This window comes from Oncorhynchus kisutch, linkage group LG23, assembly GCF_002021735.2.
Source record: "Oncorhynchus kisutch isolate 150728-3 linkage group LG23, Okis_V2, whole genome shotgun sequence".
Classification (NCBI taxonomy): Eukaryota; Metazoa; Chordata; class Actinopteri; order Salmoniformes; family Salmonidae; genus Oncorhynchus; species Oncorhynchus kisutch.
This window is the reverse complement of record NC_034196.2, coordinates 9,622,396-9,645,449: the sequence shown is the minus strand read 5'-3', so window position 1 is coordinate 9,645,449 and position 23,054 is coordinate 9,622,396. Positions and strand designations below refer to the sequence as shown.

At 43.0% G+C, this 23,054-nt stretch overlaps 1 protein-coding gene across 1 annotated transcript; it reads right to left on the bottom strand.

Annotated features, from left to right (window-relative positions):
• Window positions 1-169: 169 nt before the first annotated feature.
• tor4aa (torsin family 4, member Aa) lies at window positions 170-22,289 on the bottom strand. Its single transcript, XM_020458180.2, has 3 exons — window positions 22,093-22,289; window positions 2,032-2,508; window positions 170-1,943 (listed from the first exon to the last, which is right to left on the bottom strand). The coding sequence occupies exons 2-3, from the start codon at window positions 2,506-2,508 to the stop codon at window positions 1,089-1,091; spliced, it is 1,332 nt and encodes a 443-aa protein (XP_020313769.1). The 5' UTR covers window positions 22,093-22,289; the 3' UTR covers window positions 170-1,088.
• Between the last annotated feature and the right edge of the window lie 765 nt (window positions 22,290-23,054).

Sequence of the window (23,054 nt, the reverse complement as noted above, 5' to 3'; positions counted from 1 at the left end):
TTTATTTCTCAATGTTATTTTGAGAATATTTGTGGTCCATTAACACTTTAGTGAGAATAGTAGTGATAGAGGGTTGAGATTATAGATAACAATGTGATGAGTAGAGGCACGGTGTTTCTGAGATTGTACCATACCAGCCTGCTTATTCCAGTATTTGGTTCAGTTGGAATAATTTGCATATGTATTTTTTTATTAAAAATTATTTCTGGGGGCTTCAGAACAAGCATTATGTCCCAAACCCCTTGGTCGCTGTCAACCAGATAGATGAATAATTCAGAAAGCATGATACAGTTGAATCAATATAGTATGTTAACAAAATACAACTACTTCATCACATTTTCCTGTGCTGCTCTTGGCCCTGTCTTTGTCATTGCCACAACCAGACTCATTTGGTACGATTACTAATATCTTCCGCTATTGCGGTGTTATTCAACTCTTACACTACGAGGTCTGGAGCTTGCTGGTTTTTTGTTAAGCCCTGATAACTATTTGCACACATCTGTTGTCTCAGGTCTAAATCAGTTCCTGATTAGAAGGGAACAATGAACAAATAAAGTGGAACTGGCTTCGGGGTCCAGATTTGAGTTTGAAGGCTCTATTGGAAGCGGGGTCTGTGTATTATTGTCAGTAGTTTGCCTAACAGCATCGTGGGAGAATGAGCAGTGGTGCTTCACCATGACCACAACTCCTGATTTTGACTCCTCTCCAGATGTGCAGGCTATGATATTAGCCCTACCTATCCTATTTCATACCTAAATGGTAATTATCTAGTAACCAAGGGGCTCGTTCCGGATGGTGCTAAGTTACAGAACGTAGAAAAGACGATTATCTGACATGATTAGCCTTCATCGTGGAGATACTCCTCATTCTCAGACATACGACAATGTTTTTTTCCCCAATGGTGGGTTCTGGCGAGTAACGTGGGCTTTGTTTGCTTGATGGATCACAAGAAACACAAAGTCTTTAGGCTCCAAAAGACAATGGGCCAAAACAGTTATTGGAACCGCCACTGACACTGTCCACTTTTCTCAGGACACGTCTTTCTCGGTCCCTGTCTTCTGTCATCTCAACATCCCTCTGTAGGTCTCTCATAGCAAGTTGACCTTCGCCACAACCTGTTTACAGCCTGTCCGGGCATACACCCGCCCCCATACCACAGGGTAGTACTCTATCTCTCCTGCCAGCCTCTCAATGTTGGTACGGTCCGGGTAGAACCCCTCCCTCATCATCTCATCCAGGAAGCACTCTGTCACGTGACCTTTCTCCAGCAGGGTCAGAGGTATGAGTTCAGCTTCTGCCCACAGTGGGTGGAGCATCTCCAGAGTGTTCCGCAACAACGGGGTCAGCTCCTTGACGAAGTTGCCATGGTACTCAGACACGGTCATCATGGAGTCGCTGGAGGAGTTGTGCAGCAGGTGCTTAGTGATGTGATTGTGTCCTTGGTTGCTAAGGAACAGGTAGACTGCGTTAAGGTATTCGTTGGAGAGTTTTGATTGCACCAGATCCCGCAGCGCATCAAGCAGCTCTGGGTGAAGGTGCTCTGCTTCGTCAAAGATGAATACTGGAATTTTCTCCTCCTCCTCTGCTCTCAGCACCGTCTCCGACACTAAGATAGTCAGCGCTCGGGCGCATCGCCAGGCGTCATCCTCCAGGGGGCAGTGGTGCAACACAAAGTACTGGAGAACCAGGGGCTCCCCCACTACTGAGCGGAAGTGCCCAGCTAGGAGTCTCCCTACGTGGCTCTTCCCCACGCCGCTGGTTCCATGTAAGGAGAGGACCAGGGGTTTATTGTGGACGTAGGTAGAGAGGTAGTCTCTGAGTTGGGCTAACAGAGCCTCCATCGCCCCCTGCTGGCCAAACACCTCCCTGCATAGAGTCTTCTCTAATCCCTCCAGGTCATACCTCAGGACATGGTCGTCAAGGTTTTCTATGGCATTATACACCTGTAATGGAGGGATAAAGTACAGAATGAGACATTAAAACACAGACAAAGAGGAAGATGAAGATCAACCTCACACACATACACATTACCTGGAGGAAGAGGATGGTGCAGAGGAGGAAGAGGCAGTTCTTTGCTCGGCTGTGTTCCTTTATGACAGGGGCCCTGCACCCCCCTCCACTGGGGAACATGACCCGCCGCGACCTCTTCTTCTTCTTCCTCTTTTGGAGGAGCGAGGAGAAGGTCGTGGTGGTGCTGGAGGGGGTCAACCCCTCAAAGGTGAAGATTTTGGGGCTGGTGCGAACAGGGGCCCCAGTGAAGAGACCAGCCCCTACCACTGGCCCTACTACACCCAGCCCGGCTAACTCCAGCCGTCGTTTCTTCATGGTCAGGTATTTCTGTCTAATGCGAACCACAGCACGTAGAGAGGATGAGAACTGGTACAAACTCTCAGCGCCTGTCCACGACCCCCTCTTTTCACTCTCTCCTTCGCTTTCTCCTTTCTCTTCGCCCATCTCTCCGTCTGTCTGGGACCCAGACAGTCTGTCATAAACATCTTGGTCGCCCATCTGAGAGAGAGAGAGAGAGACTTTAATCATTCAATTACAGTCACAGTGAATTACGATCCGTTTTTTTTTTTTAAGAGGGCGGAAAAGATACCTAGCCAAGAAGGGATGCCAACTATTGAAGAATGTACTTATAGATGCATTTAACATGCTATATGATACCACTAATGTATCGGTTATGGTGTTAGATTTACTATAGTCGTAAAGTTACATGGAAAAACCCAGAGGGTTACAGCTTAGCCACTGAAACTGAATTACTTCTTAAACTGTCTAAACTAACTTGCCTGTCACTGAACAAATAGACCGGTAAAAAATATCCAATATTACACATGCTCAGATATGTCAGTATCAGATAGTTCCTGGTAAAAATGACCTGGGTATCTAATTGGGTCAATATATTTGACAAATATCCTTGTTGAGGTATTGCAACTCAACAAGGATATTGTGTCATCCTTTCAGGCCGTATATTTATGTGCAAACAGTCGCATCTGACTGTAGTCAAACTTGGCGTGTAGTGCTATCCTCAGCCATTTCCTCTATTCAGATATAGGCTCAGATCCTAAGAAGTAGCAGACTGTGAGAACTCATTTCACGTAATGTGACTCAACACATGAACAATCATCTACGAAGGTTTCAGAGCATTTTTTTCTACTGATTGACAGATAACGATTACGGGAATAGAAGTGAAGCCATTAACCATACTTCACAGTTGCGGCAAGAGTTCTGAGGCAAGATTTCAGCCCACCCCAACACTTTCTGATAAGGAGATCAGAGACTTGAACGTTCTCCAATAGAACATACTTTTTTCAGCATCCCAAAACACACAAATTACTACAGTCATATTTTGGCCTGTGTGTCTCGAGAGAAAGTGCTTGGAGGCCTATAGTCCACTACTGGTTGTGCAGCACCTTGTGTGGCTGATTAAGTTCATTCTTTGCCACAATATAGTAATAACACGTATGTTATTTCAAATCATTATAATGACCCGCCTCTGAGTTGCGAACAGGGGCGGTAGGTTGGTGAAATATGTAGAGATGTATGTGATGTTTTGAAATAAAGGCCTAGAATATGATTGAAAGCTTTGTAAATAACATGACCATGTAATTGTATTTTTCTTTGTAAAATATAGACAGATTTAACATCTTCAATATGCGCCTCTGATGTGTCCGTCTTCACTTGTAGCCTACTTCGGGGCTGAGATGCATGTGAGAAGGTTGCAGAATAGTTGACCTTTGTTGTACCACAATTATAGAATATTCTATTTGTTTCTACAAAATGCTAAATAGGCCTATATAAAGCACTTATGATAGCTTGGTTCTCGTAACTAAACGGTTTTTTTTTGTACAATAGTGCATTTATTTAATCATTACAAATTTTTGTAGTTTTACAGAAACACACAACTATTATGACAAGGGGTTAATTACAGGCACTTGGTCCTCACATATTTTTCAGATGTTCCAGCTGAAATAGGAAACCTCTACTCTCCACCAAACAAGCAGAGGTTTTTCCACACAGTGGATCGCACAATGATGTTCACTCAAAGTTAGGCATCATTACTTACTTTAGTTTATTGTGTTATGATGGCCTCCTGAGTGACGCAGTGGCCTGAGGCACTGCATCGCAGCGCTATAGGCGTTATTATAGTCCCGTTTCATACCCGGGCTGTGCCATAACCGGCCGTGGCCAGGAGTACCAAAGGAGACGGTGCACAATTAGCCCAGCGTCGTATAGGAGGGTTTGGCCAGGGGGGGATTACTTGGCTCATCGCGCCCTAGCAGCTCCTTGTGGCTGGCCGGGTGCCTAAATGCTGACCCCAGTCGCAAGTTGAAAGGCATTTCCTCCGACAGATTGGTGCGGCTGGCTTCCGGGTTAAACTGGCGGGTGTTAGGGCACGGTTAGGTCGGTGGATCACATGACTCCACCTTCGCCTCTCCCGAGCCCGTTGGGGAGTTGCAGCGATGAGACATTATCAAAAAGGGTGGTAAAATTAAAATACAAAAATAAAGTGCGTTTTGATGTGAACAAAACATATTTTGAGAGAGAATGAGGTCATTAATTAAACTAATTGGCTTACTCTACAGTGCATTCATAAAGTATTCAGACCTGTCAACTTTTTCCACATTTCGTTACATTACAGCTTTATTCTAAAATTGATGAAATAAAAAAATCCTCATCAATCTACACACAATACCCTATAATGGCAAAGCAAAAACAGGTTTTTAGAATTTAGCAAATGTATTAAAAAATATAGAAATACCTTATTTACATACAGTTGAAGTCTGAAGTTTACATACCATAGCCAAATACATTTAAACTCAGTTTTTCACAATTCCTGACATTTAATCCTAGTAAAGATTCCCTGTCTTAGGTCAGTTAGGATCACCAGTTTTATTTTAAGAATGTGAAATGTCAGAATAATAGCAGAGAGAATGATTTATTCCAGCTTTTAACACATTCCGAGTGGGTCAGGCATTTACATACACTCAATTAGTATTTGGTAGCATTGCCTTTAAATTGTTTAACTTGGGTCAATTGTTTCAGGTAGCCTTCCACAAGCTTCCCACAATAAGTTGGGAGAATTTTGTCCCATTCCTCCTGACAGCTGGTGTAACGGAGTCAGGTTTGTAGGCCTCCGTGCTCTCACACGCTTTTTCAGTTCTGCCCACAAATTTTCTATAGGATTGAGGTCAGGGCTTTGTGATGGCCACTCCAATACCTTGACTTTGTTGTCCTTAGGCCATTTTGGTACAACTTTGGAAGCATGCTTGGGGCCATTGTCCATTTGGAAGACCCATTTGCGACCAAGCTTTAACTTCCTGACTGATGTCTTGAGATGCTTCAGTAAATCCACATACTTTTTACTTCCTCATGATTCCATCTATTTTGTGAAGTGCACCAGTCCCTTCTGTAGCAAAGCACCCCCACAACATGATGCTGCCACCCCCGTGCTTCACGGTTGGGATGGTGTTCTTCGGCTTGCAAGCCTCCCCCTTTTCATTTTTGGTTCATCAGACCAGAGGATATTTCTCTAAAAAGGTATGATCTTTGTCCCCATGTGCAGTTGCAAACCGTTGGTCTGGCTTTTGATGGCGGTTTTGGAGCAGTGGCTTCTTCCTTGCTGAGCGGCCTTTCAGGTTATGTCGATATAGGACTCGTTTTACTGTGGATATAGATACGTTTGTACCGGTTTCCTCCAGCATCTTCACAAGGTCCTTTGCTGTTGTTCTGGGATTGATTTGCATTTTTCGCATCAAAGTACATTAATCTCTAGGAGACAGAACGCGTTCTCTTCCTGAGCGGTATGAAGACTGCGAGGTCCCATGGTTTTTATACTTGCATACTATTGTTTGTACAGATGAACATGGTACCTTCATGCGTTTGGAAATTGCTGAACCAGACTTGTGGAGGTCTACAATTTTTTTTCCTGAAGTCTTGGCTGATTTCTTTTGATTTTCCCACGATGTCAAACAAAAAGGCACTGAGTTTGAAGGTAGGCTAATTGACATCATTATATTTCAAGGCCTATCAGAAGCTTCTAAAGCCATGACATCTTTTTCTGGAATTTTCCAAGCTGTTTAAAGGCACAGTCAACTTAGTGTATGTTAACTTCTGACCCACTGGAATTGTGATACAGTGAATTATAAGACAAATAATCTGTCTGTAAACAACTGAAAAAAAATTACTTGTGTCATGCACAAAGTAGATGTCCTAACCGACTTGTCAAAGCTATAGTTTGTTAACAAGAGATGTGTGGAGTGGTTGAAAAATGAGTTTTAATGACTCCAACCTAAGTGTATGTAAACTTCCGACTTGAACTGTATGTGAGAATGCTGTTCATTGACTGGAGCTCAGCGTTCAACACCATAGTGCCCACGAAACTTATCACTAAGCTAAGGAACCTGAGACTAAACACCTCCCTCTGCAACTGGATCCTGGACTTCCTGTCGGGCTGCCCCCAGGTGGTAAGGGTAGGCAACAACACGTCTGCCACGCTGATCCTCAACACTGGGGCCCTTCAGGGGTGTGTACTTAGTCCCCTCCAGTACTCCCTGTTCACCCACGACTGCGTGGCCAAACACAACTCCAACACCATCATTAAGTTTGGTGACGACACAACAGTCGTTGAGGTTGTTGTCCTGGCACCACACTGCCAATGCTCTCACCACCTCCCTATCGGCTGTCTCATTGTTGTCGGTGATCAAAAATGCAAATGCTTTCCGTTTGAGTTATATTAGGTTTTATTTTCATCGTTGCAATGCAAAAACGATGAAAATAAAACCTAATATAACTCAAACGGAAAGCATTTGCATCCGTTTGAGTTATATTAGGTTTTATTTTCATCGTTGCAATGCAAAAACGATGAAAATAAAACCTAATATAACTCAAACGGAAAGCATTTGCATTTTTGATCACCGACAACAATGAGACAGCCGATAGGGAGGTGGTGAGAGCATTGGCAGTGTGGTGCCAGGACAACAACCTCAATGTGAGCAAGACAAAGGACCTGATCGTGGACTACAGGAAAAGGCGGGCCGAACAGGCCCCCATTAACATCAACGGGGCTGTAGTGGAGCAGGTTGAGAGTTCCTTGGTGTTCCCATCACAAACAAACTATTATGGTCCAAAATACACCAAGACAGTCATGAAGAGGGCACGACAAAACCTTTTCCCCCTCAGGAGACTAAAAAGATTTGTAATGGATCCCCAGATCCTCAAAAAGTTCTACAGTTGCACCAGAGAGCATCCTAACCGGTTGCATCACCGCTTGGTATGGAAACTGCTCGGCATCTGACCATAAGGCGCTGCAGAGGGTAGTGCGCACGGCCCAGTACAATCACTAGGACCAAGCTTCCTGCCATCCAGGACCTATATAATAGGCGGTGTCAGAGGAAAGCCCATAAAATTGTCAGAGACTCCAGTCACCCATTTCATAGACTGTGTTCCCTGCTACCGCACGGCAAGTGGTTCCGGAGCACCAAGTCTAGGACCAAAAGGCTGCTTAACAGCTTCTGCCCCCAAGCCATAAGACTGCTGAACAATTAATCAAATGGCCACTGGACTATTTACATTTCAAGAGAGTGAATGTTGAAAGTAACTGTTTTCTGCTCCGAAAGCATGTACAGGTAGTCTAGCTCGTCTGACTAGCTAGTTTACATGGGCACTGCTGCCAGGAAGCGTTACACACTCTGTCAGTGTCAGCCATTCTCTGCCCAAGTACAATAGGAATTAGACTACACCTTAATGTGTCCGGCAGCCGGGGTTGGGTAAGTTACTTTCTAAATGTAATCCGTTAGTTACCTGTCCAAAATTGTAATCAGTAACGTAACATTTGGATTACCCAAACTCGGTAATGTAATCTGATTACTTTCCGTTTAAGAGGTATATAGAAGAAAACAGCAGTGGTCTCTGACTTGTGGTCAGATTCGTTCAGGTGGAACAAACTTAAACTTGCACCCTTTTTCAATACTGAATCGAATGTCATGAAAAAACATAAAGGTTTAAAAGTAATCAAAGAAATAATCATGTAATTTCTCAAAAGTATCTATTCTGATTACAATCTTTTTTGCTGGTAATGTAACACATTAAAGTTACTCCCCAACCCTTCCTGCGGACATGTAAAGTCATAAAAAGCCCATTTATCACTTAGATTTGCTCCCCTCCAGCGTCCTACCTCCTCTGTCCTCTCTTGCCTCCTTTTGAAAAAGTTCAAAGTCAATCAAGGGGAGTCGGCGAGGAGAGTGAACGTGGAAGCACTTCCTTCTCTACATTTGCACATTATTAGGCAAATTACATTTACAGGGGTGGATCCCAAAACAAATGTGTAAATTGCTCAAAACAAATTAAGTTACTTGTGCAAGACATTTTATAGATATAACAATACGTAGCATATTGTTTTAAAACAGTAGGATATACACGAGTATCCTCAATGAAAGGTGGCTATCAAGTAAGGGAGGACACTATTCTGCTTGTCTAATGAATTGACACACTCCTCGACCACTTGACCTCTTATTGGTTTTCCGGGTCATGGAGGAGAGAGGACAAAGGATGGTCTTTTACCCAAAAGAGAATCTCCCCATCTTAACCCCCTCCTTCACCAGGCTGGTCTCAGACTAGAAGTAACCTAGTAAACGTAAATCCGGGACACTCAAATTTAATGGTATGGTTACATAAGACTACTTAAGACAAAACAAAAAGGCTGTGGGTGTATAACACGGACATCTAGAAACCCAAAGGTTGTGAGTTTGAATCTCATCATGGCAAACTTTAGTATTCTAGCAACTTTGCACTTACTACTATCATGACGTTGGCCTGGGGGTAGGTTTATGACTGTCATAAATACCTCTTTCCCCCTTTTTTCTCTCTCTACCCTACTGATGTTACATTTGCAAAACCTTTGGTTAACATAGAGATTCTGGGAACATCAGAAGGTGGGGGGAAATGAACTATATTCTGGTAATCCGACCAATTGAACATATGCGGTGGTACTTAATGAATATGATGTCAGTTCGGTTGTCATCTGAGACATTCTCATCAATGATAAGATGAACTCTACAGTGGAAAGTCTACACATCAGAGTTATCGGATTCACATGGAATTGTTGTTCAATTTAAATGTTTGAATATGAAATTATTCATGATGGGATGAAATGTGATTTTAACTTCTAAAATGTGAGATTTGGGTTTTCATAAGTTAGGGCTATGCTCAATCAGTGGCCCGCCCCCGTGAAGGGACATGGACTATAAAACTTTTCAAACACGCCCTCCTCTCCCGTCCTATATAAAGCCTTGATGACAATGTGACCTCCTGTTCCGAGGATGTGAGGATGACGGTCTGATGTCAGAATGGTTCAGATAATAACTACAGAAAAAAAGCCAACATCAGCGTGAGCTTTGCTTGCTAATTGTATGAACTTTGAACTCTTATTCACAACAGAAGTGATACCTCCTAGCCGTTGAGTTAGCAACAGCAGCTGCAAACGCAGGTTAGGAAGGAACAGACAGAGTATCCCGTCTACCACACAACGACGTTACTACAACGTACTCAATTTACCAGCAGAGACATTCTTCAAAGGACAAAGGACTCGGTTGGGCAACACGGCCTTCCATCTACCACCAACCTACTGAAGAGCAGCTCAGAGTAAATATTTATTGCATTTTCCTTTTCCAAATGGGCGGTAATTTAGAATGCATAAGATACTGTATTCACGATAGCACAGCTTCGCCATTTGTTCCGCAGTCTTCCCGCTCTTTCACTCAAACCCAGCCCCTTTTCTTTTGTGTAACAAGCTGTCATATCTATTCCGCCCGTTAGGGACGTTTTCCTTTATGATGTAATTTGTAATCAAGTTATGATTAATTATGTGTATGTGTAATTCTGTGTGATTAGTTAGGTATTTAGTAAATAAATAATTAAACCCAATTTGTATTGCTGATTCAACTTGTTAGCCAGGGTTCGTGCAGATAACCAAGAATTTACAACTTTCAGATGAGACTGAACTAGGTGACGATTAATATTGACTGCTATTGATGTAAAATATTACTAGGTCTTTAAGAGTTTATTCGGAAGATAACAGCTCTATAAATATTATTTTGTGGTGCCCCGACTCTCTAGTTAATTACATTTACATGATTAGCTCAATCGGGTAATATTAATAACAAGACATTATTTTATAGAATAGCATGTCATATAGCCAAAGACCCGACACTACTTTTTAGCTACTTTGCAACTACTTAGCATGTTAACTAACACTAATCTTAAACCTCATAAAACTCAACCCCTGAAAAAAAATCCCATTGGCTATTTGCAACCATTTTACATCTAAACTCTTTTGACACCAACTGTGACCCATGTCTGAACACACTCCTCAACTAACCCATAGGCTGAGAACATTCCCCCCGCTACCGTGGCTGTAGCTGAAGTATTACTCATACACTTAATTGTTTTATTTCACTTTTTTTTAACCAGGTAGGCCAGTTGAGAACAAGTTCTCATTTACAACTGCGACCTGGCCAAGATAAAGCAAAGCAGTGCGACAAAAACAACACAGAGTTAAACAGACGTACAGTCAATAACACAATAGAAAAATCAATGTACAGTGTGTACAAATGTAGAACGTTAGGGAGGTAAGGCAATAAATAGGCCATAGAGGCGAAATGATTACAATTTAGCATTAACACTGGAGTGTTAGATGTGCAGATGATGATGTGCAAGTAGAGATACTGGGGTGCAAAAGAGCAAGAAGAAAATAATATGAGGATGAGGAAGTTTGGTGTGCTATTTACAGATTGGCTGTGTACAGGTACAGTGATCGTTAAGCTGCTCTCATAGCTGATGCTTAAAGTAAAAGAGGGAGATATAAGTTTCCAGCTTCAGTGATTTTTGCAATTCATTCTAGTCATTGGCTGCAGCGAACTGGGAGGAAAGGCGGCCAAAGGAAATGTTGGCTTTGGGGATGACCAGTGAAATATACCTGCTGGAGCACGTGCTACAGGTGGGTGTTGCTTTGGTGACCAGTGAGCTGAGATAAGGTGGGGTTTTACCTAGCAAAGATGACCTGGAGCCAGTGGGTTTGGAGACGAATATGTAGCGAGGGCCAGCCAACGAGAGCATACAAGTCACAGTGGTTGGTAGTATATGGGGCTTTGGTGACAAAACGGATGGCACTGTGATAATAGACTACATCCAGTTTGCTGAGTAGAGTGTTGGAGCTATTTTGTAAATGACATCGCCGAAGTCGATGATCGGTAGGATAGTCAGTTTAACGAGGGTATGTTTGGCAGCATGGGTGAAGGAGGCTTTGTTGTGAAATAGGAAGCCGATTCTAGATTTAATTTTGGATTGGAGATGCTTAATATAAGTCTGGAAGGAGAGATTACAGTCTAGCCAGACACCTAGGTATTTGTAGTTGTCCACATATTCTAAGTCAGACTCCTCCAGAGAAGTGATGCTAGTCAGGCGAGCGGGTGCGGGCAGCAATCGGTTGAAGAACATGCATTTAGTTTTACTAGCATTTAAAAGCAGTTGGAGGCCACATAAGGACTGTTGTATGGCATTGAAGCTGGTTTGGAGGTTTGTTAACACAGTGTCCAAAGAAGGTCCAGATGTATACAGAACAGTGTCGCCTGCTAGGAGGTGGATCAGAGAATCACCAGCAGCAAGAGCAACATCATTGATATGTTCAGAGAAAAGAGTCAGCCCGAGAATTTAACCCTGTGGCACCCCATAGAGACTGCCAGAGGTCCAGACAACAGGCCCTCCAATTTGACACACTGAACTCTATCTGAGAAGTAGTTGGTGGACCAGGTGAGGCAGTCATTTGAGAAACCAACGCTATTGAGTCTGCCGATAAGAATGCAGTGATTGAAAAGCCTTGGCCAGGTTGATGAAGATGGCTGCACAGTACTGTCTTTTATTGATGGCGGTTATGATATAGTTTAGGACCTTGAGCGTGGCTGAGGTGCACCCATTACCAGCTCGGAAGCCAGATTGCATCGTGGAGAAGGTACGGTGGGGTTTGAAATGGTCGTTGATCTGTTTGTTAACTTGGCTTTCGAAGATTTTAGAAAGGCAGGGCAGGATGGATATAGGTCTATAACAGTTTGGGTCTAGAGTGTCACCTCCTTTGAAGAGGGGGATGACTGCGCCAGCTTTCCAATCTTTGGGGATCTCAGACGATACGAAAGAGAGGTTGAACAGGCTAGTAATAGGGGTTGCAACAATTGTGGTGGATAATTTTAGAAAGAGAGGGTCCAGATTGTCTAGCCCAGCTGATTTGTAGGTATCCAGATTTTGCAGCTCTTTCAGAACATTCAGCTATCTGGATTTGGGTGAAGGAGAAGGGGGGGGGGATTAGGCAAGTTGCTGCAGGGGGTGCCGAGTTGTTGGCCGGGGTAGGGGTAGCCAGGTGGAAAGCATGGCCAGCTGTAGAAAAATGCTTATTGAAATGATCGATTATTGTAGATTTATCAGTAGTGACACCTAGCCTCAGTGCAGTGGGCAGCTGGGAGGAGATGCTCTTATTCTCCATAGACTTTACAGTGTCCCAAAACCTTTTGGAATTAGTGCTAGAGGGTGCCAATTTCTTGTTTGAAAAGCTAGCCTTAGCTTTCCTAACTGACTGTGTATATTGGTTCCTGACTTCCCTGAAAAGTTGCATATCGCAGGGGCTATTCGATGCTAATGCAGTACGCCACAGGATGTTTTTGTGCTAGTCAAGGGCAATCAAGTCTGGGGTGGGCTATATCTGTTCTTACTTCTACATTTTTTGAACGGGGCATGCTTATTTAAGATGGTGAGGAAAGCACTTTTAAAGAGCAACCGGACATCCTGTACTGATGGGATGAGGTCAATATCCTTCCAGGATACCCGGGCCAGGTCGAATAGAAAGCCCGGCTCGCTGATGTGTGGAAGAATATAATGTACAGACAAGGGTACGGTAGGATGTGAGTACAGTGGAGGTAAACCTAGGCATTGAGTGACTAGGAGAGAGGTTTTGTCTCTAGAGGAACCAGTTAAGCCAGGTGAGGTCACCGCATGTGGGGGGTGGGACAAATGAGCTATCTAAGGCATATTGGGCTGGGCTGGGGGCTCTACAGTGAAATAAGACAATAATCACTAACCAAAACAGCAATAGACAAGACTTATTGACATTAGGGAGGGGCATGTGTAGCCAAGTGATCATAGGGTCCAGAGAGTAGCAATAGGTGAGTCAGGGAGCCGATTCAGTAGTTGCTACTACGCGGCGATTCAGACAGCTAGCGGGCCGGGGCTAGCAGGTGGGGCTTTGGCGATGTCACAATGGAAGAGCCTGTTGAAACTACCTCGGCTATTACGTCGGCAGACCAGTTATGATGGATCGGCGGGACTCCGTGTCGGCAGTAAAGGGTCCAGACCAATTGGCAAAAGAGGTATTGTAGCCCAAGAATTAGCTGGTGGACCTCTTCGGCCAGCCGGGAGAAGGGCCTAGCTCGAGGCTAGCTCAAGGCTAACTGATGCTTGCTTCAGGACAGAGATCGGATAGTAGCCAGCTAGCTACGATGATCCGGCGTAAAGGTTCAGACTTTGCGGTAGGAATCCGGAGATTTGGTTCAGAAAAAGAAGTCCGATATGCTCTGGGTTGATATCGCACGTGCAGACTGGCAGGTATTGTCCGAGCTGAGGCTGGCTGATGTCCTAGTTAATGGTGAAGACCGCTAGCAGTGGCTAACTGACTACTAGCTAGTTAGCTAACTAGCTTCTGATGTGGATTTCGGTTCTAAAGTATAAAAATTGCAGATCCGTACCACATTGGGTGAGGCGGTTGCCGGAGAGTATATGCAGTCCTTAGATGGAAAGTGATATTAAAATATATACGAAAAAAATAGAGGAAAACAATATATAAAACGATATTACTTCTTGCCAGCATGAGTATGCATCCGTAACTACTAAGAACGGGTGCTTTCCCTTTTGAGCAAAATCTATATGGATGCACTGCCGGGGACTCTCAGGCTATTTCCAAGGATGCACTGGTGCAAGGTTCGGAATATGTCTATTAGACTGACACCTGGCATCTCCTTACCATGTCTTCTATGTCTGAGTCTAACCTGGGCCGGCAAAAGTGGCTCCTTGCAAGAGCTTTCATTTTGACCATGCCCCAGTGGTTTTCATGTAGCTCCTTCAGTCAGTCCCTCTGTAGAGTAGCCGGCACCACCGCTCTCATACCCCATAACACACAATCACTTTCTACAGTGAGCTCAGCCCTTCTCACCTAATAAGGCTTTAGTTCAGGATCAGTAACATGATTACTGTAAGTGTAAAGTGCCTCACTTTTGCAAAACCCTTAGTTTCCCGTAGTTTCCCTGGCTATGCCAATGAAAAGTACATCTAAAAATGACACGTGATAATTTGGATGGCTCTCTGACCCGCCCCTGACCCCTTGCCATAGTAGGTAAGTAGAGCCAGATATGCTCGGAGCTCTGTCACGTTAGTTGGAGCCTTTGCTATGGCTTCAGTCTTGTCCTGCACTGGATGTAGCCCCTGTTTGTCTATCCTGTGACCTAAGTGACACTAGACAGAAAAAATGCACACTTGTCCCTGTTTACTCTTAACCCACGCCCTTGCAGCCTCTTTAACACCGCTTCTACGTTCTGTAAGTGGTCCTCAGCCAATTTCCCTGTGATAAGAATGCCACCTAGAAAGCACATAACCCCAGGTAAACCCTGTAAGACCTGGTCCATAATACGTTGGAATATAGCTGGAGCGTTTGATACTCCATAAGGCAGTCTATTCATCTGGTATAAACCCTTCAATGTGTTTATAGTCAGGAAATGCTTTCTCTTGATCTACCTCCACTTGCTGGTAGGCCTGTGTAAGGTCTAACTTTGAACTGTTTACCCCCGGCTAGAGTAGCAAACAAGTCCTGGGTCTTTGGTAAGGGGTACTGTTCCACATCCACCCATGCATTTACAGGTCCCTTGTAATCATGACATATTCTGACACCCCCATTTGTCTTTGGAATGCAAACCAGAGCTAGAAAAACACTCCTTGTTTTTCTAGCTCTGTAAGCTGTTTGTCTACTGCCTCTCTGAGTGCATAAGGCACAGGTCTAGCCTTACAAAACTTTGGAACAGCTATCTCTGACACTTGAATTTAGGCTTTAACTCCCTTTATTACACCCAGTTGATCACCCAGTTGTGCATATTTATCGCACAGCTGTGCAACTGGGTCTGACACATAGTTTACTCTTGACCAATCTAATTTGAGCTGTTGAATCCAGTTCCTCCCAATTAGCGTAGGACCCTTCCCCTTTGACACTAATAGAGGTGGTGGTAACACCTGAGCACCACATTTCACTTTAACCTCCAGCTGTCCCAATAACTGAATCGGCTGAGCTAAGCCCCAGTATCTACCTCCATCTTCATCTTTTCCAGTTACATCTCACCATGACCATGAAATGTTTCACATACTCACGATCACTACACACAATAAAAAGTTCTTAGTCCTTTTCTGACTGGTGATTTCCGACTGTGCTGGAGCCTGCAGGCAATAGCAGTTCTGCCTCCTCAACTTGATCTGTTGTCAAGTAGCGTGTCTCCTTCACTGGATTAGAGTGTGCAATTTGAGAGCGTTGCTTAGAAAACGTGCTGTTCCCAGCAGATACTCTCCCCATTGCAAGCCCTTTCAAGATGTCCAGTCTTCTGGCACGCTCTGCATTGGAACTCCTTGTAATGGCAGGTCTGCTGCGAATGTACTGTCCCCAAACAGCAAAAACAGGGCTTTGATGTCTCCCCGCTTTGGTCTGACATCCACTGTTTCTCCCTGTCGGATCCGGTGTTGTGCCGAAAAGCTCCCCCTGCCCTGTTTTGCACTCAATTCTTCATTGCTGCAACTTGTTTGCTATTTGTGATTCCTGATCATGTTCGGCTGCATTTCATTTCATTTTTTTATGTCTGTTTGATAGTGGGGGAGGCACTAGTAATGTCTGCAGTTTTCGGTTTGGCTATTTGTTTCAAGTGTATTAGTCTATAAATCAATATTTTTGCCAAAATTCGTAATTTCTCTCATGTCTTATTCGATCAGTAGTTGTTCCTGAATAAATGTTTATTGCTTGTCTACATTTTACTCCCTCTAAGTATAACACACATACATTAATTATTAATTTCGGTTGCCTATTCTGACGTGAAGTCTGTTCTATAGAAAGTATTTGACTCTAGCCACAAAATTAAGGAAATTAGAAGGGGCGGAGGATTTCGGCAAGGCTATTTTCTTGCCTGCAAAAATTCTCACCCTCCTATCTCGGAATTGCAAGGCCTGGCATACTTCTGAATAATTTTGGTAGATCATGTTGAATGTTAAGTTTTCTTGAAATTGTTCTGGATTTGGGGACTATGAAAAGACCCCTGTCGGCATGTCTGGTGGGATAAATGTGCGTGTCAGAGCTGTGTCAGAGCTGTGTGTAAGTTGACTATGCAAACAATTTGGGATTTTTAACACATGGGATTTTTAACACATTAATGATTCTTATAAAAAGAAGAAGTGATGCAGTCAGTCTCTCCTCAACTCTTAGCCAAGAGAGACTGGCATGCATAGTACTTATATCAGCCCTCTGATTACAATTAAGAGCAAAATGTTCCGCTCTGTTCTGGGCCAGCTGCAGCTAACTAGGTCTTTCCTTGCAGCACTGGACCACATGACTGGACAATAATCAAGATTAGACAAAACTAGAGCCTGAAGAACTTGCTTTTTTGGAGTGTGGTGTCTAGCACTTAAGGAATGATTTGTACCAAATACAATGCTCTTAGTTTTAGAGATGTTCAGGACCAGTTTATTACTGGCCACCCATTCCAAAACAGACTGCAACTCTTTGAGTTGACTTCATTAGCTGTGGTTGCTGATGTGTATATGGTTGAATCATCAGCATACATGGACACACATGCTTTGTTTAATGCCAGTGGCAGGTCATTGGTAAAAAATTTAAAATAGTAGAGGGCCTAGAGAGCTGCCCTGCGGTACACTACACTTTACATGTTTGACATTAGAGACGCTTCCATTAAAGAAAACCATTTGAGTTCTATTAGATAGATAGCTCTGAATCCAAGAGATGGCAGAGGTTGAAAAGCTCTAGCACGTAAGTTTTTTCAACAACAGGTTATGGTCAATAATATCAAAGGCTGCACTGAAATCTAACAGTACAGCTCCCATAATCTTCTTATTATTAATTTCTTTCAACCAATCAGTCATTTGTGGCAGTGCAGTACATGTTGAGTGCCCTTCTCTATAAGCATGCTGAAAGTCTGTTGTTAACTTGTTTACAGAGAAATAGCATTGTATTTGGTCAAACACAATTGTTCCAACAGTTTGCTAAGAGCTGGCAGCAAGCTTATAGGTCTGCTGTTAGAACCAGTAAAGGCTGCTTTACCACTCTTGGGTAACGGAATTACTTTGGCTTCCCTCCAGGCCTGAGGACAAAGACTTTCCTCTAGGCTCAGATATAGCTTGGGACTGCAAGGGCTGGCACACTTCATAATCCTTTTTGGTGACCTATCATACCCGCTGATGTGTGCCACAGGAAGTATTAGACTCTAGTCACAAAAGGAAGTGGTTATTTCAGCAAAAATAGTTTTCTACTCTTCTCTTTACCCATCCCTTAGTCCCCCATTCCATCGTGTTTTTCCCTCTTATGGCTTTCCCCCCCCAAAATGTACGCTTTCTCTGTTTTAGTTTTTAAGAATGTAGGTTCAGTAGTAATAATAAAAAAATAACAATAAATCAAAAGTTTGTACTCTGGGCGAAAAAGAACGTTCAAATATACAGTTGAAGTCAGAAGTTTACATACACCTTAGCCAAATACATTTAAACTCAGTTTTCCACAGTTCCTGACATTTAATCCTAGTAAAAATTCCCTGTCTTAGGTCAGTTAGGATCACCACTTTATTTTAAGAATGTGAAATGTCAGAATAATAGTATAGAGAATTATTTATTTCAGCTAATATTTCTTTCATCACATTCCCAGTGGGTCAGAAGTTTACATACACACAATTAGTATTTGGTAGCATTGCTTATAAATTGCTAACTTGAGTCAAACGTTTCGAGTAGCCTTCCACAAGCTTCCCACAATAAGTTGGGTGAATTTTGGCCCATTACTCCTGACAGAGCTGGTGTAACTGAGTCAGGTTTGTAGGCCTCCTTGCTCACACACACTTTTTCAGTTCTGCCCACAAATTTTCTATAGGATTGAGGTCAGGGCTTTGTGATGGCCACTCCAATACCTTGACTTTGTTGTCCTTAAGCCATTTTGGCACAACTTTGGAAGCATGCTTGGGGTCATTGTCCATTTGGAAGACCCATTTGCGACCAAGCTTTAACTTCCTGACTGATGTCTTGAGATGTTGCTTCAATACATCCACATAATTTTCCTTCCTCATGATGCCATCTATTTTGTGAAGTGCACCAGTTCCTCCTGCAGCAAATCCCCCCCACAACATGATGCTGCCTCCCCCGTGCTTCATGGTTGGGATGGTGTTCTTCGGCTTGCAAGCCTCCCCCTTTTTCATTTTTGTTTCATCAGACCAGAGGATATTTTTCTAAAAGGTACGATCTCTGTCCCCATCTGCAGTTGCAAACCGTTGTCTGGCTTTTGATGGCGGTTTTGGAGCAGTGGCTTCTTCCTTGCTGAGCGGCCTTTCAGGTTATGTCGATATAGGACTCGTTTTACTGTGGATATATATACTTTTCTACTTGTTTCCTCCAGCATCTTCACAAGGTCCTTTGCTGTTGTTCTGGGATTGATTTGCGCTTTTCACACCAAAGTACGTTCATCTCTAGGAGACAGAATCCGTCTCCTTCCTGAGCGGTATGACGGCTGCGTGGTCCCATGGTGTTTATACTTGCGTACTATTGTTTGTACAGATGAACGTGGTACCTTCAGGCATTTGGAAATTGCTCCTAAGAATGAACCAGACTTGTGAGGTGTTGGCTGATTTCTTTTGATTTCCCCATGATGTCAAGCAAAGAGGCACTGGGTATGAAGGTAGGCCTTGAAATACATCCACAGGTACACCTCCAATTGACTCAAATGATGTAAATTAGCCCATCAGAAGCTTCTATAGCCATGACATCATTTTCTGAAATCTTCCAAGCTGTTTAAAGGAGTCAATGTAGTTTATGTTAATGTCTGACCCACTGGAATTGTGATACAGTGAATTATAAGACAAATAATCTGCCTGTAAACAATGGTTGGATAAACTACTTGTGTCATGCACAAAGTATATGTCCTAACTGACTTGCCAAAACTATTGTTTGTTAACAAGAAATTTGTGGAGTGGTTGTAAAATTAGTTTTAATGACTCCAACCTAAGTGTATGTAAACTTCCAACTTCAACTGTATGTATTGCAAATTTGTTACATATTGCACAAATTGCAATTCACAACATATCATTAGAATTTTAATTCTTAACATATCATACAAAATAGATGATTGACATCAACAAACGAATACATACCCAGCAATTTCTCCAGTGTTTTTTCAACATTGAGAGTGTCAAACTTAAAACTCGTCCAGTGTCTATAGGAGTCCACACTTTTCACTATTAAATTAACACACTTGCATAGAGTAAACCATTCTTCTGCCTTGACTTTCGAGTGAATTGTAGTGACCACTCATGACGCTATTTGTTCGTTAAATAAAGTCCCCGTGTGCAATCTAAGTGTCACATGATCTGTCACATGATCTCAGTATATATACGCCTGTTCTGAAAGGCCCCAGAGTCTGCAACACCACTAAGCAAGGGGCACCACCAAGCAAGCGGCACCATGAAGACCAAGGAGCTCTCCAAACAGGTCAGGGACAAAGTTGTGGAGAAGTGCAGATCAGGGTTAGGTTATAAAAAAATATCAGAAACTTTGAACATCCCACAGAACACCATTCAATCCATTATTTTAAAAATGAAATAATATGACACCACAACAAACCTGCCAAGAGAGGTCCGCCCACCAAAACTCACGGACCAGGCAAGGAGGGCAATAACCAGAGAGGCAACAAAGAGACCAAAGATAACCCTGAAGGAGCTGCAAAGCTCCACAGCGGAGATTGGAGTATCTGTCCATAGGACCACTTGAAGCCGTACACTCCACAGAGCTGGGCTTTACAGAAGAGTGGCCAGAAAAAAGCCATTGCTTAAAGATAAAAATAAGCAAACACGTTTAGTATTCGCCAAAAGGCATGTGGGAGACTCCCCAAACATATGGAAGAAGGTACTCTGGTCAGATGAGACTAAATTGAGCTTTTTGGCCATCAAGGAAAACGCTATGTCTGGCGCAAACCCAACATCTCTCATCACCCCAAGAATACCATCCCACAGTGAAGCATGGTCGTGGCAGCATCATGCTGTGGGGATGTTTTTCATCGGCAGGGACTGGGAAACTGGTCAGAATTGAAGGAATGATGGATGGCGCTAAATACAGGGACATTCTTGAGGGAAACCTGTTTCAGTCTTCCAGAAATTTGAAACGGGGATGGAGGTTCACCTTCAATGACCCTAAGCATACTGCTAAAGCAACACTTGAGTGGTTTAAGGGGAAACATTTAAATGTCTTGGAATGGCCTAGTCAAAGCCCAGACCTCAATCCAATTGAAAATCTGTGGTATGACTTCAAGATTGCTGTACACCAGCTGAACCCATCCAACTTGAAGGAGCTGGAGCAGTTTTGCCTTGAAGGAGCTGGTTATGGATGCTCAAGTTTTTTTGTCTTATTTCTTGTTTGTTTCACAAGAAAAAATATTTTGCAAAGTGATAGGCATGTAAGTGTAAATCAAATGATATGACCCCCCCCAAAAAATCCATTTTAATTCCAGGTTGTAAGGCAACAAAATAGGAAAAATGCCAAGGAGGGTAAATACTTTCACAAGCCACTGTATACTGAAACAGCCTTTTCAATAACGGGGGCAATAAGTAACAGATTGGATTAGTTTAGAAAAATCTATGTTATGTGTATTTGAGTAGCATAACATTAATTCATCAATTAATGTACATGCAAAAACATACATATTGAAACAAACAATACAATTCCAATAATCTACCTGCAATAGAGCATGCTGAGAAACATGATAATGGTGGGCATGGTTTACCTTTAACGTTATTAACACCAACACTAGGGTTGTTTTACACCAATGAGTGTTATTTTAACACTTAGAGTTCATTTAACACCTGAATCAACACTAGAAATGTTACACTGAAAAATCAACACTAGGTTACACCGGCCAATTTGCTGCGTACCATACAAAACATAACATATCATACTAAATGGAGGGAGATAGATTTACTTTTGATATGTTACGTCTACCCCCGAGTCCAGGTTGCCTTCCCATGTACAGGTAGCGAGCAGCCTGAGAGGTGATGTCTCCATTCCACACATTGTACGGCAGGGCTCTCTAACCTTGTTCCTGGAGACCTACCCTCTTGTAGGTTTTCGCCCCCCAGTTGTAACTAACCTAATTCAGTTTATCAACGAGCTAATTATTAGAATCAGGTGTGCTAGATTAGGGTTGGAGTGAAAATCAACAGGAGGTAGCTGTCCAGGAACAGCTTTGGAGAGCCCTGTTCTAGAGCCTTTCCCTGGCTGCATTCCAGAAGCTTTCTGTCCCTCTCCCAGACCCTCGCTGCTCTCTGCTGACTACATTTCCTTCCTAGCTCACACACACACACTGAAATAGAGAGTAGCATGAATGTTCCTCTGGGTCTTGTGTAACATATAGGTTTTCTTGTGTAAGGCAGAAACCAGAAGTTTGTGGCTTGTTTTTGAATGATTCTAAAACACACTAGATCTCACTTCACACTTCACAACCTGTTTCCATTGCTGAATATAGATTTTCAAGTTCTGGTTCTGTGTTTTAGGTGGAAGCTTTTCTAACCCTGATAGTGAGTGAGTGAGAGAGAGAGAGAGAGAGAGAGAGAGAGAGTGTGTGTGTGTGAAGCTGGCCAGAGGCCTAGAAACACAGCTGCAAATACCTCACCCAGAAAACCGTGTAAGCAAGGAAGGGGAGAAATAGGAGAGGGAAGAGGAGGAGAATAGAATGCAGAAAGAGAAATTCTGGAAAACCAGTCTGCTTACCTTGAACGTATAGGTAATACCAAGCCTCCTATAGACTGAGTTCTTCACTAGGCTCGCTCCATGAGTTTTGTGGGGAGAGAACAGTAAACTCCTTCTGTGGAACTCTATCACTGGATAGTGAGCTAGTTTCAGATCAACTACAACTACGATACCACTCCTATCTCTCTATCTCACCCTCCCAATTCCTGCTTCTGGCCTTTGCAGACTCCTCCTCTTCCTTCCTCTTTTTCTCTCTCTTTCACCTTCTTTCACTCTCTCTCTCTCTCTTTTTGTCTTTCCACCCACTATCTCCCCCTCCGGCTCTTCCATTCATGTTGTTGAGATGAGAGTGAAAATCAGGCTATTGTGACTCTCCTCCTAGTCATGCACCTAATGACCTTTACTCCCAGCCTGCAGTCATGGATAACTTTGTTTAATTAATTTGTTTACTTTGTTAGAGGTCCTCTGCTGGGTGGTGGGATAAATGTTTGCATATTTTATGTTATTTGCCTCACAGCAAATATGAGAAGAGGAGACCGACACCCAAGCAGTGGGAAAACTATTAGGGCCTTCATTACGTAAGATCTATGTGAACGTGATGATTGGTAGCCAAGAGCTCAAGGAGAGAATTTGTCATATAATAACCAATCGTAACAATATTGGAGTATATGACATAGATAGTTGGTAGCAGAGAGCCCATGGAAAGAAGGTGAATATTACGCCCGGTGTCGTTTTGCATGTATAAGTCATGAGTCAGTCAGTGGCCATGTTCTTATGAATGGTTGTCATGGTTGTGAACAAGGACGACCTTTAATACAATATGGGCTCTCCCCTTGAGTTATTTTCTGCTATTGTAAGTCGTTTATGTGTAAATAAAACGATAACAAAAACGTCACAGGATTAGGTTCCCTCCAAATCCCTTTCATACAATAGGTTACATTCCACAAAAGTTTGAGTTTTTGTCCTGTGATTGAAATAGCTTT

Excerpts from the sequence above, each read along its gene's own strand:
- tor4aa (XM_020458180.2), bottom strand. The coding sequence starts at position 2,508 with ATGGGCGACCAAGATGTTTATGACAGACTGTCTGGGTCCCAGACAGAC. Across the intron at positions 1,944-2,031 it reads GCACCATCCTCTTCCTCCAG|GTGTATAATGCCATAGAAAA; the intron begins GTAATGTGTATG and ends CCTCCATTACAG.